At 33.3% G+C, this 18,808-nt stretch overlaps 1 protein-coding gene and 1 long non-coding RNA gene across 6 annotated transcripts; both read right to left on the minus strand.

Annotated features, from left to right (window-relative positions):
- Positions 1–5,649: 5,649 nt before the first annotated feature.
- Positions 5,650–8,536, minus strand: LOC140963839 (uncharacterized). Of its 5 annotated transcripts, none has more exons than XR_012172768.1 (6): positions 8,330–8,536; positions 7,546–8,117; positions 6,666–6,702; positions 6,428–6,507; positions 6,210–6,305; positions 5,650–6,094 (listed from the first exon to the last, which is right to left on the minus strand). It is a non-coding gene; the product is annotated as an uncharacterized lncRNA (long non-coding RNA). The 5 variants fall into 5 exon arrangements; XR_012172767.1 differs by having other exon boundaries at positions 5,650–6,127; XR_012172764.1 differs by having other exon boundaries at positions 5,650–5,803; positions 5,910–6,305.
- A 6,381-nt stretch (positions 8,537–14,917) lies between these two features.
- Positions 14,918–16,855, minus strand: LOC140964899 (aspartic proteinase nepenthesin-1-like). Its single transcript, XM_073424884.1, has one exon. It carries the CDS (start codon positions 16,556–16,558, stop codon positions 15,227–15,229), a length of 1,332 nt encoding a protein of 443 aa, XP_073280985.1. The 5' UTR covers positions 16,559–16,855; the 3' UTR covers positions 14,918–15,226.
- Between the last annotated feature and the right edge of the window lie 1,953 nt (positions 16,856–18,808).

The raw sequence follows: 18,808 nt of genomic DNA on the forward strand, positions 1-18,808 counted from the left end.
AAAAAACAATTTTCCAAATATACATATTATACTCTCATTTTCCCAACAAATTAACCTATAAAATTTTGTGTCATAAATGTGGAACATTTAAATTTGATAGAGTAGAGGAATCAGCAACGTATCCCAAAGCCCATGTCGATGTCATTTTCTTTCATTTAGAACCTTTTTCATTGCTAGGCAAGAAATGTCACTTTACTTGCACAGAATCAGTATGTGTCAACGTTTTCTTGGAAGAAGATAATATCTATAATGGGTGATGGAAGGATGATAATGTCATTGCTTTGGTCAGATATCTGCCATCGACAATTCTGTGAAATTAAAGATTTATTGCATTTAATAATATGAATCTCGCTAGTTTATTTTAGTCGTACGTGTGTGCTACCGAGGATTTAACTAAATTGGTGAAACATGGTATTTCAAAATTTTGATAAAGCTATTTACCATCAAAGAAAGAAAACTATATCATACATAAATCTATACAGACACACACACACACACATCTACCTAAATTATCTGTATTATACATATATACATATATATATATGTACTATCTACATTTTTTAATAATATTACAGTATGCATGTTTTGGGAGGGGTATCTTATATTAATATCAACATTGTAATAAAAATAAGTAAATCCAATCCAAATAAATAATATATATGTATATGTATGTATGTATGTATGTATGTATGTATGTATGTATGTATAGGGAGCTAGGTAAGGCATAGCTAGGTAGGCTGCAATGGAAGTTGACATGTATCTAATCTAATCTGACGATCTGTCTCATGTAGTGTGCAAGACTGCTCCAATGTATCAGTTGAAAACAATAGTTCACTGATGAAAACATTAAATCAGTGTTTCATTTTTTTCATGATAAATGTCGCAGATCGATAAGCACATTTCCATCTTTAATCATGTACGAAATATATATAATCCAACCTAATTAAACGACCATTTAAACATTTAATCAAAAAAGGATTGTCAAAATCATCTATTAGAACTGAATTTTTTTTGTTAAATAATAATAATGAACAGGCATATGAATTTTGCTAATTATGATTATTCAACCATATATCTTTGTATTTTTCAAGTTTACTAATTCTAACAATCAATTGTAAAGTTTCTTGAATATGAAATTGTAATTTTGTAAGTAATTAATATATAAAAATTATGACGAGCTAGTACAAAAATTCTGATTTGTTTGTGTTTGTGAGTGTATGGGGACAAGCAGATCAGCCAAAACATTACTCACTCCAAAGAAGATAACAAAAGTGGTAAAAAAACAAAACAAAACAAAACAATCCATCTTTAATTAATAATCATATATCTCTACTAAATGATGAAATTCCAAGAAACAATCTTCAAAATAGTGTGCACTGTCACGTGTATATGTTTATATATATCATGTAATGAAACTAAATTTGCAAAATAATAAAAACTTCAACAAATATCTTAAGGTGAAAACTAACTGAAAAGTAATTTCCATAAAAATAATGAGGAAGAAACGATCCGTAAGAGGGAAGCAACATATGGAGGCTCAGATATCTAAAACAAAGCACGCAGCTCAGATAAACACGCACAAAAGTGTGAATCTGTGTGTGTGAAGATGGAAGAGGAAACAATATTACTTGCTGGCCGTAGAGATGAGTTGTAAGAAGCAATAATAGCAAGTGATGGTTGGGGGGAATGAAGCCTGGTCCGAGAATCATTTAGGGTTTGATTCCAAGAATGCATGTGTAAATCACCTCCATGACCTCGAGCCAGACAACGTTCCACTCAACCTTAAAACTCACGAAGATTCGAATCAAAGCCGAAAATTTTCCCTGAATTGAAGCAAATAACCGCCTGATTTATGTATGCTCTACATCATATATGTGTGTATGAGGACTGTATGTATACATAATTAACACAAAGAAACTCATGTTTTGAGGGGAATGAAGCCTGGTCCGAAGCATTTCAGAGAATGAATAGATATCACTCTGAAGCAGCCTCGAGCCAGCCAACACTCCCCCCAACACCTTCTACTCTTTCACATAAAACCCTACAGCCAATTCATATCTTTATATATAGAATCAAAGGGTAGGAATTAATTTGGCTTTATTTTATTTATTTTTTGGGGGGGATAAAAAGAGAGTATAAATAAAATTCTAATATAGAAGACAAGTTTGACATTTTGTCATAGTATCATATTTACTTTACTGGTTCAATAAAGAAAAAATTGCTATATTTATGTTTTATATTTTTGTTTCGATAGGTGACGTGTGTCACGATCCATTAAACATCAAGTAGAAAGAAATGCTAACTTAATTTGAGCAAAAGTGACCCAATAATTAATCTTTCGTGTGTTTTCTATCTTTTTTCATGTAAGCATGCATGCAAAACTATTGTTTTGTGAATCACAAATCTTGCTGATCATTGGTCTAAACATAATTTCATTTGAAAAATAAAATTATATATTTCTCTTTGAAAAAATATAAACAACATAAGGGTTTTTCGTTATGTATCGAGTATACCTTGTGTAAATACCTTCGCGAACATATATTATGCCTGTTTTTTCATATAACGTGACATCTTGTGACGAAACAACACATAGTTCATTGATATTTTGATTTGAATAGCCTCCATTTTTCATATATAATTATAGAACTTGAAAATCATATTAGTTATATTTATCCGATTTTTGTATTTGTATAGAATAAAGACCTGTACACGAAGAATGTTTGGCTTGAATACATACATACTCCAAAGTTACTGTGTCGAAAGAAGGGGGGCAGTGCCATAATATGTCTTCACAAACAGTCTCAGAGACACACATGCCAACAGGAACTGACTCATCAATCTAATTGTGCTTATGATTCAAATGTTGATCCTTAAATTAATCTCTGCAAATGGGATTCCTTCTATTTATTATTATTATTATTGTTTTTACCCACCTAAATCCACGAAATCTTAGCCCAAGAAAAGGTTAAAAGAATTCCCGTAAAAACATCGAAGTTATTACCTAACTAACTGATTAAACTTTATTGCTTTCATTTCCGATGCAAGCTGGCTATATGACTTCTAAAAGACTCATCAGCATGACCTGCTCTTGTTTCCAGTCAACTTAGCAAGCCTGTTTATTGCTCTATTTTACAATTTTGATCTGTAAATGAATGCTACAGTCAAACACACAGAACAAGACAAAGAGATGGCAATATAAAAATGCGCTTTACACGAGAAAACAGAGGGCCGGGGGGACTGATGTGTGATCAGAGAGACAGAAGCCTCTAACCTCATAAATGCGATTCTTTCATCATTACCTTATTATTTTTAGCTTCCTTTCTACACCTACTTTACAACTCCTTGTGTACTGTCAAATGCCCTACACTATTCAATGTGTTTACCCTTTCTATATTATTTTTATTTGTTGTTCAGCATTTTTGGTTTCTTGAAATGAAGAAGTGTGATTTCTATTATGCGGCAATCGGATAAAAAGAAGAAGATGTCGTCATGCTTATCTTTCATCTAACTTGAGACCAAGAAGCAAGGATAAAACCAGATAAATTCATTTGAATATAAACGATCATGTACTTATAACTATTATGACGTGACCTGAGGGATAGATATATAGCAAAACTATCTGTCAATTTTATTGTAAAAAAATTAAACCCTTTCAGGTGTGTGAGAATACATTTGAAGAAGGTTATTTTTCCAAAAATTATTTTTCACAATTTTCCGGAAGAATTTTTTTATCATACATATTGCTGATATATAATAAAAAAAGACAAAGAAATAAGATGAATGGGATATTTGTGGGCAGCTGTGAGAGCAACAGTCGGCTTCCACGAAACACGTTTCGCAAAAAGACGGCGATTATGGAAGTCGTGATCTGGACCGTGTAAATCGGTTGATCCAACGGCTGATGCTTTCACTGTCAGCGGGAGCGGAGGATGGGGAACCGGTGAGAGAGAGCCCGCCCAACGAGGAGAAGAAATGAAAAAAAAATTTTAAAATAATGACGTGGAATTAAATTTAATTTTCCATTGATGTAGTGACAGGTCTTTACCACTGCACCCGAGTCAAACTACAGAGCCTTGAAAAGGCATGCTCTTTTACTCATTGGGTAATATTTCAATTTCTTTGGAGAAACTAAAACTAATCGTTTTGTTTGAATGATTTTGAAAATATAAGCTAAAACAATAGTTTTTTAAAACAAAATATATGTTATGTACGTTACTTTATATTATATTGAAATAACAATATTCTTTCAAAATAATTGTCAATTTATCATCTGAATTCTAAACGTGGAACGATTACATAAAATGTTATGTTCAAACCATCTTAAGATTAGTACTACTATCATGTTATGTTATATTAATACTATTAATATTAATATCTTAGTCTGTTGAAATATGAATCATTGAATAGACGATTTATGATAACATCTCATTACCCCTGTTAACACATGTAATGTAGGGAGAATGTCGTCGCAAGTGTATTACATAATCAATTATGTTATGCTAACGAGCATAGGTTTTAAGTAGGGTCTTTGTTATTGTTTAAATTTAACAAGTTATAATGATAATTATTAAACTTTATATGTCCTTTTTTTCACTCTACAAAATGTTGCAATAATGTATATCCCAAAGATGCATGCGAAAAAAAAAAAAGACAAGATAATAATAAATTATTGTTCAAATTAAATTTCATTTTGCAAAAGTCAAGCATGCGACAACGAAATAATAATAATAGTATAATATTAGAAGTGAATGGGAGATGGACGGGTGAGATCATCTCTTGATATCGTACGGTTGCAGGGCGCAGAGTACACGAGCACGTGATGACAATGAATGCAAATCTGACGATGGTGAAGCCAGAGGGACAAGACCACAGGCATATGCTGGGTCACGTGTCAGATTATAATTGGGCGTTGACTCCAATAAGATGGAACCCTGGGGAGAAATCATGTCACAATAATAATAATAATCAATCATCATCATATTATCATCATCACAGACAACAAATATTAGAATCCAATCTGTGTTTCTGCACAAATAGAAATACAAATAAATTTCTTAGGTGGTCCATCTTCTATCCCCCCTCTTTTACATTATATATATATATACACACACACACACATTATTAATATAAATCATATCATATTATCTACACCAATGCAACGTTAACATTTCGTTTGAAATATGATATGTTAATTGATTATATATTTTTGTTTTATCTAATGTTTGATTCATGTTTTACAAAATATTAGAATAATACATTATGTTATCCACATGTATTGATTTGTCGTTTAGGCGACATACATCTTTATTTCACGAATCGAACATTGCCTAATAGTACGTGCGGTATTGGTTGACGAGAAGACAATTCAAAAGAATAAATTAGTGAGGCAATTATTTATGATAATCGACAGCTTATTAAAAGTGCAAAAGTAATAATGAAAATAAAAGCGCACCTTTCTTTCTTATTCACCAAATTATACATGTAATATCAAATTGTTCCCACTTCTCATTTTATTCTGATCCACTCATAAGTTTATCGGGAGAAGCATTCATACTTCTGCAGATTTCCTTCAACGTCATAAAGAGCCAACCGATAGATTAAGGCAAACGTCTATTGATGTATTTGTCTTTGATTCGAAAAACATCCACGTACGAATTAACTTCTGCATTGATCTCTACTCAGACTTGTGTTCAAATAAGGCAGCCGTATGATTAAATCCACAAGAAACTTGTACTGCTTTTACATTTATTGTAAAAGCCGAGCAGAGTAGGCTCGATGTAGTCAACCATCAGGCACCATGAGCCTACACACAAAAGCCAATTGATTCAGTTGCGAACACAGAATGCAGAAATGAACTTACAACAAAATACTCAACAAACGAAAATTTACTAGAGAAAGAAGGAAAAAACCCGGTAGGCTCCATGGTCGATTGAAGTGGAGAAGCCATGGCAGGAGCCAGTTTCCAGGAAAAATCAGTTGACAATACACAGTCATCAATATAAAGTGATCACCTAATCAGTTGTTAGGTCATGCCCAGGGTCAACGGATTCGTCAATGCAAAGCTATACATTATGGATTACACTAGCGGCTATATCTACTTCCCTTGTATAAACACGATCAAGTCAAGCTGATTCCATTATGTGATGTTATAAATCTTATCATGCCTTTCTTACAAATCAATAAGAGATGAGTAGTACAGGTTAACTCACCCTTTACTGGCCAAATGGTAAGGGGTGACAACATTGCAAAATTAGCGCCAATCCTGGCATGACCCCACTGTGCTTCAAGAATTTTGATCAAGTCACCTGGTTGACAGTGATTCAACACAGGAATAAGGTTGAATGTTTAAGATGGCTCAACATATTCAATATCACACATATGAATACAAACAAAAACTATGCAGAATAAAAGAGAAGATTAAGCCAACCAATTGTACGCTTGGAGAAGGTCCATCTTCTTTAAATGTTACATTTGAACCTCCCCTGCCCCATGTGTAAATATTGCCTCCTGTATGTCACCCACAGTTAAATTGGAATAGAGACATGCAACGAAAAATGGGACATGTGGTAGTTAGGTAACAACAGAAGTCTTCTATAAGATACACATGATACTATAATAGAATTATATAAATTGTTGATCAGAATCTTCACAGCTTAGAAGATTACCAGAAATTGCTGCTGTGTGCTTCCAACCACAGGATACCTGTTACAACAAACAGAAAAGAGGGCATGAGATCAACGAGTCCTATAAGTAACATCTGGTCGTGTTAATGAATTCAAGTTCCCCACAGTCACCATTATACATCCAAGCCCAACTTCACAGGTACTGCGTGAATTTATTGATTCAATTGGGATTTGCTATTCAATTTCTAGGGAACAAGTTTAAAAGCAACTAAGCAAGAAACATTTTTTGCTACAGATCTAGTAATTAATTCTGACATCATATTGTTACAAATATCTTTAATATGAATGATATAGATTTTCATCACCTAATCATGCAAATATTGAATTATAATTGAAATTTCTCACCCACTGCATTTCTACTATTTTAAAATTCAACAGTAGTCAAACAAATCTCCAAGAGAGTTAACACAAAAAACCTGAGCAGCAGGTTGCTTAAAAAATGGACCTTGGACTCTTTCAGGTGAATAAATTACATCTGTGCAGCAGATACATAATGTATGACCCAAATACTGACATAATGTTTAGAAACCCAGCAACTTTTTATTTACTCGGTTCAATACTAAATAACATGGGTCGTACCCGATGCTGAGACAGCCATTTTCATATCTATTCAGGAAATTTGAAGCATCTAAGTTAGCTTATATTCTCAGAGCTGTATTCCTGAACTTTGATAACCTCCACACAACAATCATTGCCATCAACAATGTTTTTGTTGAATTAGATTGCTTGGAAATATTTGATTGGCACAAGCTTTAGAAATTAGATACAGCCTATATGTGTCTGCTTGAGTAACACCTAATTTGCCATCCCTACAATCAGCATTTAAATTAAAAATTCTTATCAGTAAGTCTTTGAGACATACCTTTCCACCATGCTGTAAATCACTCAACTAGTTGACCAACATAGTTGTCCCTGCACTGGAATCTCTATCAAAATCTCCCTGTGGGTTCACATGTATCCCCAGGTAAGTATTGATACATGCTTTGGACTGATGCGCGCTTTCACAATTGACAATTAGCAAACACTGACTCGAATTCTGTATCTTTCAGAAAATTGCTAGGATAGGGAGCAGGGACAAATTTGCAACAAATTGAGGCTAAAGATAAATTTTAAGTGCAACACTACTAACTACTTAAGCACAATGCTTGTGAATTGTGATCCGTTCTTGGAAAATTGAACGAAATAGATACGAACTGATCAGCTCAAGAATAAAGCTTGATTATGACTCACGAGGCGCAAAGAAGCATCAAAACAGATAAAATGCAGTGAATCAAGGAAAGATAAAACTCCAGATACAAAGATTGTGTCAGGGTTAAGATAGCATACAGGTGTATAAATGTTCGAATCTGAAACTCCTAGCTCTCCAAAGTCATTGAGTCCGGCACCATACACATCCCCGTTTTATGTCGAAGCAGGATAATTAAGTTAAGTCTCCTACGCAAGTTTTAGTAATCCACCAGATACATGAACAAATTCACAAGCAGAAAATTTTACAACACAAAAAGGCTCAATTTTCAGTGCCGTAAGCGAATCCAAAATTAACACCTAAGTTAATATGTACAAGAAAACATTAATTTCTTGGTCTAACCTCTTCATTCCCTATGTAGAAAAAATAAATTTAAAAAATCAAATGATTTCCAGATAACCTGTGAGAAAAAGAGTGAGAGAACCGCCACAAGCTACCTCTCTCAGACTCTGATCGTCGAAAGCTGATGCAATAAGAGGCTTAGGCCTCCACTCGGACTGCAAATCCCAAACCCCAGTCTGCCGTAATCCCCGTTTCCCCACAGAGCAGCAAAACTTTCCCCTTTGCTCAACTCTTTAGCAATCTCATCAAGTTGGCGACTTTCAACGGAACCCGCCTTCTAAAACATTATGAGAAGGCTAATTTTGCTCTACTGTTCTTCAAATTTGAACAAGGTGCGAATTTTTCCACGCAAAAATAAGTTCTCGCAATCGTCATTTGTTAGATTTGCGGGAGAATCCAAATGATGTTCATGAGTTTGAAGTTCGTGATTTCAATTGTCGACTATGATTCTTCGAAAATCGTATAAACGAGAAACTCCAACTCGAAGGAGTTGAACTTAAGAAAATTTGATTATTAGGTAACTATGGCTATATGAAATTAATTAACTTTTTTTTTACTTTTTTATTTTTCCTTTAATTTTTTTAGGCCAAATAAGATATGGGCCTTCAACCCGACTCACAAAAAATATTTGATAGGTATTGGGGCTTTGACCACATATTTGGCCCAAACAAAAATAACCCAGTAAACAACTGTTCATAATTCATCATGTGAAAATGAATCGAGATATGGGCCATTAGTAGGTTGGATTGGGCTTTAGATGAAGGAATCACTCAACATCATAGAGAATCAAATCGACCATCTTTATTTTATTCCACAAAAAATGCTTAATTTCGTCTTAGTTTCGATCCTTCAATCATATTTCTGACTCACTTTTTGTAAAAAAAGATATTTCAATTAATTTTTAGTGTCATATTTTCATATTCGTTTGAATTTTAGAATTTTATTAGCATCCAATTATCAAAAAGGTTAAAACTAACGATTGAATCGGGAATTCATGACGTTGTTTGATATTTATAGAAATTAAATTTCTATTGGTGTTACAGAACATCCCGTGCGAAAATTCGTATCACTGATCATGTGTCTTATTTGTTAATCATGATGATAAATACACATTTTCAATTTTTCCATCAAATATCAATTACAACATGATTAATCGGACGGATTCTCGACTCAATTTTGTTTGATCCATTAATTGGGTCGGTATGTCTCACATATATATAAAAATGTGAGATCATTTCACTCAATACCTTAAAATTTTATATGGTGGCTCCAACATGTTTTTCCACTATATATCCAGCACGTACGCTAAACACAATTTCAGCCACACACAACTTTAATGATTTGGATCGTGGAAAATAAAGCTGTGAATAGTTTCTGTCATTTTTTATTTTATTGAAATCTTTGTCGTAAAGAAAACTCGGGATAATGAAATGACTTTGTGAAATTAAAATTTTTAGTCTAATTTCTCCTATATTTTATTTTATTTAATTTAATCAAAATGAACCATTTGATTCTAAAACGTCTTCTTCATCAAACAACCGAAAGTTTTGCCACACAAATTTATGAAGAATCTAATACTGACTCATGGCCAAGACTTAGAGACACTAGTATCTTAAGTTTAGGACGACTCGATTATAATAAACTCCACCTCGCGCCCAAAAAATAAAATAATAATAACCATGCATGATAAAGACAAAAACTTGTGAGAGACGGTCTCACCGTATTTTGTGAGACGGATATCTTATTTGGGTCATCCATGAAAAAGTATTACTTTTTATGTTAAGATTATTACTTTTTATTGTGAATATCTGTAGGGTTGACCCGTCTCACAAATAAAGATTCGTGAGACCGTCTCACAATAGACCTCCCCATGATAAATTATATGTGCCTGATAAACTAAGACAAATGTAAATATCATTAATTTGATGAGTACTTGAAATATATAATTGATTAATACAGTTTATTTTTAATAATTGACATATTTCAATACTAGGGTTTACAAATTAAACTAAACGTACATATCCAAACCTAAAGTAAAGAGAAACAAAAAAAAAATCGAAAAGGGAAACATATTTCATGCCACCACAGAAATTAAAAGAGAAAAAAAATAAAAATAAAACCCTAGAGTTCTTTACAGTAATCATGCCTAACAAGAATGAAACGATAAAGCACCGGGGAAATAGCCGCCGTGGTGATGGTGGTGGTGGAAATCTCTGTGGTGGTTACCGTTTTCCTTCTCTATACGCCACCGGAGATGGTGAAAATCATCGACCGAGCACGGGAGTTTGAGTGGCCCGGAGGCATCGTATCCGTAGGTATCATGAGCTTTTTCGAGGAGTCTTGTGAGCAATGGATGATAAAGATAAGATATAGGAATTGTGACTCTTTGGAACTCATCGTCTTCCAACCCTACCCGAACCGCAAGCCACCCTTTCTTCACCTTCATCTTCTTGTTATCATGCATGATGTTCTCCATTTTTATTTTTATTTTTGGAATCAAAATTATGGAGAGAGATGGAAGAAGAACGAAAGGGAACAATTCTACTTGTTTAATTTGTGAACTGTGTGTCGAATANTACACTGTTAATTGTTATGGAATTAAAATTTGAAGAAAAAACGAAAGTGATTGACCAAGAATTTGCTGGAAAACATTTACATTAATAAAATTTATTTAAAAAAAATTTACTATTAAGATTGGAAATCTGGTCATCTAAAATTATTGCTTTCAATACCTTTTGAGATCTGCCTAAATGGCTGGGCCAAGAAATTAATATGGCAAGGAAAAAATAAAATTTTATTTCATATATCTGTAAAGAAAAAGTAGATCTTACTTAACTATACAAGATTTTAAGGAGAAATTAGTCGAAAAACATATTTTTGTCATTCTGCCCTTTCCACAATAAAAAAAATAGCCAGATCAATATCTAACTTTGGTGCAAAAAATATTCTGTTAGGTCCAATTGATTCTACTTTGGGAAAAGTTTGATTAACTTAAAACAAAGTACGTACGATTAGCGGAAATTGCCGCTTGATCTTGTTGGTTAGGTGGACCGTAAAAAGAGTGATGTCAGTTCTTAACGGATGATATTGTCTCGGTCGACTATAGGAAAAAAATAAGACTGATATCTAAGATATGTGAGACAACATAAGCAGAGAGACACGTACTTCTCCGGACTAATTGGCTTAACAGCCCGACCCATTACCACTCAAGTAGGTGCCTTCAACGCTACCACAAGTATAAGAAAATAAATTTACATCTTAATTAACAACCATATTTTTTTGCTTAGTGATAAGAGTTTGATCCTGATTTGAGATATGATGATTAGTAAATATTTAGATTATTTTGGTTATTTTGATCATGCATATGATCTTAATTATATATTCTTAAATATTTTACGTGATATTTTGTCTAAAATAGTCTCACTTCAATCACAACATCTTGTAGGACATCTTTCTCAAACAAGTTGAACGGGTTGACTATGTATTCGTTGTGCTTCAACTTGGGAAGGTCAATTTTCAAGGTAACTAATGGAAGTCGATTCTTTATTATTATACGACTGGTGATGGGGAAGAAGCCGAGTCAAATCGCAACCTCTCTCTTATAGCTCCAAAAAATTTAGAGTAATTTTTTTAAATAATATTTTGTCTTCTATATTTACGATTTTGATCGTCTATGTTAAATCACAATATTAGTCTGTATACATACATATATATAGTCATTTTTTGATACAATAAATGATACGCATGGACGGAGCCAGAAAACAAAGTTGAGGGACCAAAAATTTAGGAGGGCAAAAACAAATTTTAGAAATAGAAATGAAAATAATATAAATATTTATAACCTCTTACTTTTCATAAATAATATTCGATCAATAAACGAAGGAAATAAGAATAAGTAAACTCGAAATAAAAAAGAATAACGAGAGTGGGCATGATTTGAAACCTTTTATTCCCCACGTTAATAAAAGGGTTGGCACGTGTAAACAATAATGTTTGAGGTTGTGGTCTGACTTTTCCATCCAAGTTTTTGCCCTTCATTTTATTTTATTTTATTTTTTTGCTTCACTTTCACTTCTTTTATTGGGTCCAAATCGCCTACTTTAAATATTTTCCGAATCTCTCTTTCAATCGATACACTACATTTACCACTACAAATGCAACATAATCAAAATCATTAAATTTCGTATTAAAAAAGAATTCAGTGAATTAAAATTATACATATATAAGTACAAATAAATAAAACATATCATTAACTTAATAAGGTTTTTTTTTTATATATGTGTTACTCGTTTAAGTACATGAACATATCTTGAAAAAACCCCGACACGTTAATTAACCGACCAAAATGAGATTGATATATTAAACTGATGGAATTCCACTTAATCATTGCATCAGTATTAAACTTTAATTTTTGTATATACGTACGAGGTGACGATGTAAAATTAAAGTTATTCAGATATTTTATACAGGAATTTTAATGTTTGATTTGTATAAATACAACAGATCATTGATTTCATGTAGGGAGTTATGTGTTTTTTTTTTCCCTGTAACGAAGCTAATCAAACCACAAATTTGAAAATGAATGCGTAGATTAAGAGCATATATGCTTCACTAATTGCGGTTCTCCTTCTTTGTGCATTTGACTTTTTTTCCCATATATTATGGGGTAGAGAGGCCAATGATTCAAGTCAAAATAATGATTCCACCATAATAATTTTGATATGATATTTTCAAACAGTCTCTCGCGAGACCGTCTCAAAGATATTTATCCTTAAGATGTGTCAATCACGCTCATATTTACAATAACAAGTAAAACTTTTTGACATAAAAATAATAATTTTTCATAAATGACCTAAATAATATATCTGTCTCACAAAATTAGTTATTTTATGAGACGTCTTACAAAAACTTTTGTGTTCCAAATAAAGATAAACATCAGAATCAAATCAGGGAACTATTTTCCGCTCTATCACGTTTCCTCAAAATCAAATATCTTATCTTATATTATTATTATAATAATAATTATTATATATATACACCAATGCAAGTGTCGCATTCTAATCCAAAATTTGAGTGCTTGGCCTTGGTGGGCAGTATTGATTTTGCATCTTTCTTCTGTTTCACCTATGCTTCAAGCTACTAGCTAAGTATATATATACTTAATATTTGAGCTAGTGATATATCATGTACATAATATTAATTAATATTCAAATATTAATTCCTGTTAACTAAATCTGTCAAATATTTTTTCATAATTAATTCACAAGGTATATATTCAGCTACCAAATTTCTCCAAAAAACATATATATACGGTTGAGCCAAATTCAAAGCGATATGAAACGATAACGTTTGATTGTGATAAACATTAGCAGCATGAAAATGGTGGGAATTTTGAGATATATAGATAAGATAGACAAAGCATCTTGATTTCTTTATCTATTTTTTTATAAGTTCTACCACGTGAAGCATATTAAACAATTGTCTTTGTTCAAACTCGTACTGGGATAGCATTTTTAGATTCTTCTGCTCATTTCTGCAACTGTGGTTGATTCGAGATTCAGAGGAATATATAAATACGTTGTTGATATCTCTTTTTAAATAAAATTTTATTTATATTTTATGCATATTTTTCTTCTAGAAAAATACAGAATATTTTTTTCCTCAGTTTGTAGAAGTTTATGTGAGATATATTCGAATTAGCTAGGTCTAAGAAAAAGTAATAATTATTGTGTTTAAAACGATAATTGGACGGTATGATTGTATGCAGGACGGAGCTAGAAAATGGAGGTCGAGGGGCCTAATTTTTTTTAAAAAAAATTAGAGGGTTCAAGAACAAATATTACGAGAGAAAGTGAAAAAATTATAATTATTTTTAGGTCCTAATTAAGTCATTGAAATTATAAAAATTGCCTGTTGGAGTTCGGGTCATGCACCCGAAGAAACATCTCCCCCACATAATGTATTCTATTTATTTATTTATAAAAATATAAATGCGCGCGCGTATATACATAATATTATTTAGTTTTTTCACATACGAATCGAGTAGTAAAATTAAGAGTATGTTAGGATCGAGAAATTAAATTTAAAAAAGCAAAAACTTGTGTGAGACGTCTCACGGGTCGTATTTTGTGAGAATGATATCTTATTTGGATCATCCATAAAAAATATTATTTTTTATGCTAAGTGTATTACTTTTTATTATGAATATCGGTAGGGTTGACCCGTCTCACAGATAAAGATTCGTGAGACCGTCTCATAAGAGACCTACTCATTTAAAAAAATCAAAAGGTTTTTTTTTGATTGATTTATCCAAATACGTAAGTGCTTATACGAAAGAGCTTATAATTTTTTCTAAAAAAACAATAGGTCACGATGACTACCTGGACTGGACTGGACTGGACTGGGCTGAAAGTTCATGGAGAAACTGATACTGAATCAACAAATGCAGCCAAGAACTAGCTGGGCTTAGGAAGTTTTTTTTGGAATATTGTATTATGGATAATGCTAGATGTAAAATGAGATACGCGTTCGATTACAAAATATATATGTAAAATTACAAATTTATTATAAATTTATTTTTTTTAAAAAAATTCCAAATAAAGTGTAAAGTTAATTTGTAATTTCAAATGCACTTTGTAACCCAATTTGTAACATTCATTGTATATATATCATTTTCCATGTCTTGTATTCCAAATCTGAAAATAAAAACAAATTGGAAAAAAAGAAGAAGAAGAAGCAAGAGAACCATGTTCCGATTCGGCTAAATTTATCCCACATATGTCACAAGTGTTGATGTCTTGACGATGATGACGAAAGTCATGGCAACTGCAGCAGATGCGTAGTGGTGGTAATAGTAGTAATAACGTAAAACAACGGAATTTAATCAACTACTTTGCCTTTTATGTGTCCAAACAAACATTACATGCACAAGAGAATCTCAAACTTTTACAAAGTTTCATAGCTGATCACACTGCTTCGGCACAAACGACATTGTTTCCTTGGCTAGGTCATGCACCACCAACAAATTCTGCTGCTGATAATTTCCAAATATGGATAAGCCATGGGAAGCCCCTATAGCCAAACACATGATGCCACTCGAATCCGCAATGAAGTAGTTCTCCCCTGGGAGCACCAAATCCGCCCCCTCGAAATGAAATACGAGTGTAGGCACGTCGATTTCTTGCGTGTTTGATGGAATAGTGAAGCACAGATCGAGTTGAGTTTCGCCTGATGCGTCCGCAACGGGGAACTTAATTTGAGAGACAAACTCTTTTTTCACTAGTTCGAATGCTTGTTTTTCAAGATATGTTATGGTAGTCCCGGAGTCAATGATCACACCCCCGGTCCCGTCTTTTTTTATTGCAAATGTAGAGCTCTTGATAGGTAGAAGTGTGTCACCGACGGTGATCCCTTTAAGTGAAAGGTAATAAAAAGAAGGTGATGATGGGTTCTTGATTAAACGGGTAGTTTTTGTGTCGCGTGAAAGGTCAATATCGGCTGCTAGAGTCCCCATCAAAAGTTTGCTTGTTTTGGTGGACTCTATTGAGGTTAAACAGTAAGAGAACTTGGGTTCGGCGAGTTGCGAAACGAGCGAGAGCGGCCCACGCCCTAGTCCCACGAGCCCCGCTCCTTGATCAAACCCTCTACCCTCATTGTCAAGGCCACAGCCGAATCCAATATTTGGGACCGAAACATTGTCAAAAGTGAAAGTTTCAGCGGCCATAAAACCCTGAGTCGAAGAAGTGTCACCGTAGGTGTACAGATACTCGCAGTTTCCGTCGCTGCAAGATGACATAGGGAGTGCGGTACAAAGGTCGCTAGAGCATGGTAACTTAGAGAAAGACGACGATTTTTTCGGGTCAAATAGGGAGCTCGGCTGATTAAAACACTGCGTACAAGGTTTACACTGAGTCCATATCAGGTCGCTACCGGTATCAAGAATGGCAGAATAAGACACCGGTGGGGTGCCGATGGATAAATCCATTAAAAACTCACCATTTCCTGCATGGATTGGTGCTTCTACTCTGACGTCCACCGTAGAAAGGACCATTGCATGGATTCTGTCGACCCTCTTCCTCCCACGTCCCATCGCACGTTTCAACAGCTCGAATTTCGTGAAGTTTCCACCTGAATCCACACGCTTCAAGGTCACCTGGAACCCGGTTTTCAAATCAGAGCGACCCATTAACCTTGATGTCGAAAAAGTAGGCGGAACAAATGAAGATATCAGAGCCGCCAGAACCAGAATCAATGCCATTGAATACAAAGAAAAATGAAACGACGCCATTCTTTAATATTCTTGGGAGCGATTAATTAATTCGTTACATGAAAATCTGAATAAATATGTATAGAGAGATTTTGAAAGAGTGAAAGGAAATGAATAGAGAAGGAAATTCATGAATCAAAGATCCAAAAACGGAGGGATCATAGAGAATTAATAATTAGAAGGAAAAAATCGTTGAATATGTAGAAAAAAATGACCGTGATAATATTGAAATGGATAATATTATATGCTCTGAAAATTTTCTGCATCTAAATAAAGTTGCATTTTGCTTCAGTGGTGGTTGGAACAATCAGCAGTGAATTTGAGCTAAAAAGACAAGAGTAGTAAAAGTGTGTGTGTATATATATATACACACACACACGAGTTTAGGGTCTCAAAATACTTGACTAAGTAGTTTACCTATGACAGAAAATGGACATTATCAGCTGTTGCCTATCTCAACAAAATCTATTATATTATTTTGAAATAAATCAAGAGGGATTATTTTTCTTGATTGGGTAAATTTTTACGACATTGTTCATAATTACCCGAGTTTGTAATTTTTGAGATCTTTTCTTAATATTTTTCACTCTATGGTTTATATATTATAAGTTGATTTTATGATGCTTGTATTCATGTGTTTTATTCAAGTCTCATGTATTATGCACATATATGTGATAGACATATAGAACATGGCATGCATTTTGAATCAAAATTTCATGAAAATCAATGAAGTTGAGATACAATAAATTGTACAAATTAAGAATATCAAATATTCCCTCANAACTTCAGGTTTTTTAGTGCACGCATTTCAAATATAATGATAAAAAAGCAATCTGTATGGTTTGGTGGTACCTCGCTCCTTTTGTACTAATTATGAATCACAAAGAATATGTTATTTTGTTGGTAAGTAATGAAAGATAGAAGGAATTTTTAGTTGATTAGGTTTGAAGCGATAGAGTGATATAATTATGCTTAATATTAATTATTTATTTCTTTTTTCAAGTGGTTGGAAAAGGTTCTAAGTCGTGAGGTTGCTCCCCTATACAATCAAATTGATTACTTCATTGCATTAGTCCTAGGTTTACCGGTCCATATCAAAAGATAGCGGTTACGGATTCTCACGTCTAAAAAGAATCGAAGACACACATTAATGCAATGAAGTAATCAATTTGATTGTAGTATTGATCAAGTGGCATAAAAAGAAATAGCAGTGGCTTTGTGGCGTAAACTTGAGAATCTATAATATCTCAAGAAATCATTTTCCAATAGGTTATATCTCAAGAAATCATTGTATACAATCTATTTGGAGGAAAAAATGGTCATTTGAAGAAAGATTGCCCAAAAAGGAAGAAGAAGGATCTAAATCATGAAAATACCAAAAAAAATAGAGATGCAATAGTAACGAGCGATGAGTATAATTCTTTCGATGCTCTTCTGGCTTCTGCATCATATATAAATGGTCCTTGGATTCAGGGGGGGTTTTGTCCATATGTGCCCCAATAGAGAATGATTTCATAATCAAATTGAAAAAGATGCTAGTTTTGTACTCTTGGGAACAACAAAACATGCAAAGTCACGGGAATGTGCATTAATATTAAATTGAATATAGCCAATAGACGTGAAAGAGTGATTACTTCAGTATGATATATATATTCCAGATTTGAAGCGAAACATATTATCTGCAGGAACTCTCGTTGCAAATGGATTTAAAGTGAAGATTGAGGATGTAGTAATGAAAATATTAGGAAGCCTTGACAATAATGAAAGGTGTTAAGAAAAATGGAATATTGTACATCCTCGAGGGAAAGACTATATCTGGTTTTGCAAAATCTACATTAGGACAGACAGACAGTATTCGAAAATGGCACCAAAGACTTGGCAATGTGAGTGAAATTGGGCAAGAGCTAGAAACTCTCAAAGAAAGATCTATTAATACGTGGTGATAAAATAAATGGATTTGATATATGTGAAAATTATGTCAAGGGTTACAAAGTATGAAATTTAGAAACAACAAGTCCAAGGTGTTTTGTAACAAGGGGTGTGATCTTTGATGTAACAAAGATGAGAGACACACAGAATTGAAAACATGAATGATCATGAGTCTCGTAAGTCTAACTCGCAAGTTGAGATGGAACAATATATATGCAGATAATGACTCTTAGGAAGTTATAGGTCAAGACCAACCGCATGCATGAGGCAAATTATAAGGATCAAACTCAAGCAGATAACGGTACTAGATCATACAAACTTGCTAGAGATTGGGAAAGAAGG

Source organism: Primulina huaijiensis, chromosome 18 (assembly GCF_012295235.1).
Source record: "Primulina huaijiensis isolate GDHJ02 chromosome 18, ASM1229523v2, whole genome shotgun sequence".
Lineage (NCBI taxonomy): Eukaryota > Viridiplantae > Streptophyta > Magnoliopsida > Lamiales > Gesneriaceae > Primulina > Primulina huaijiensis.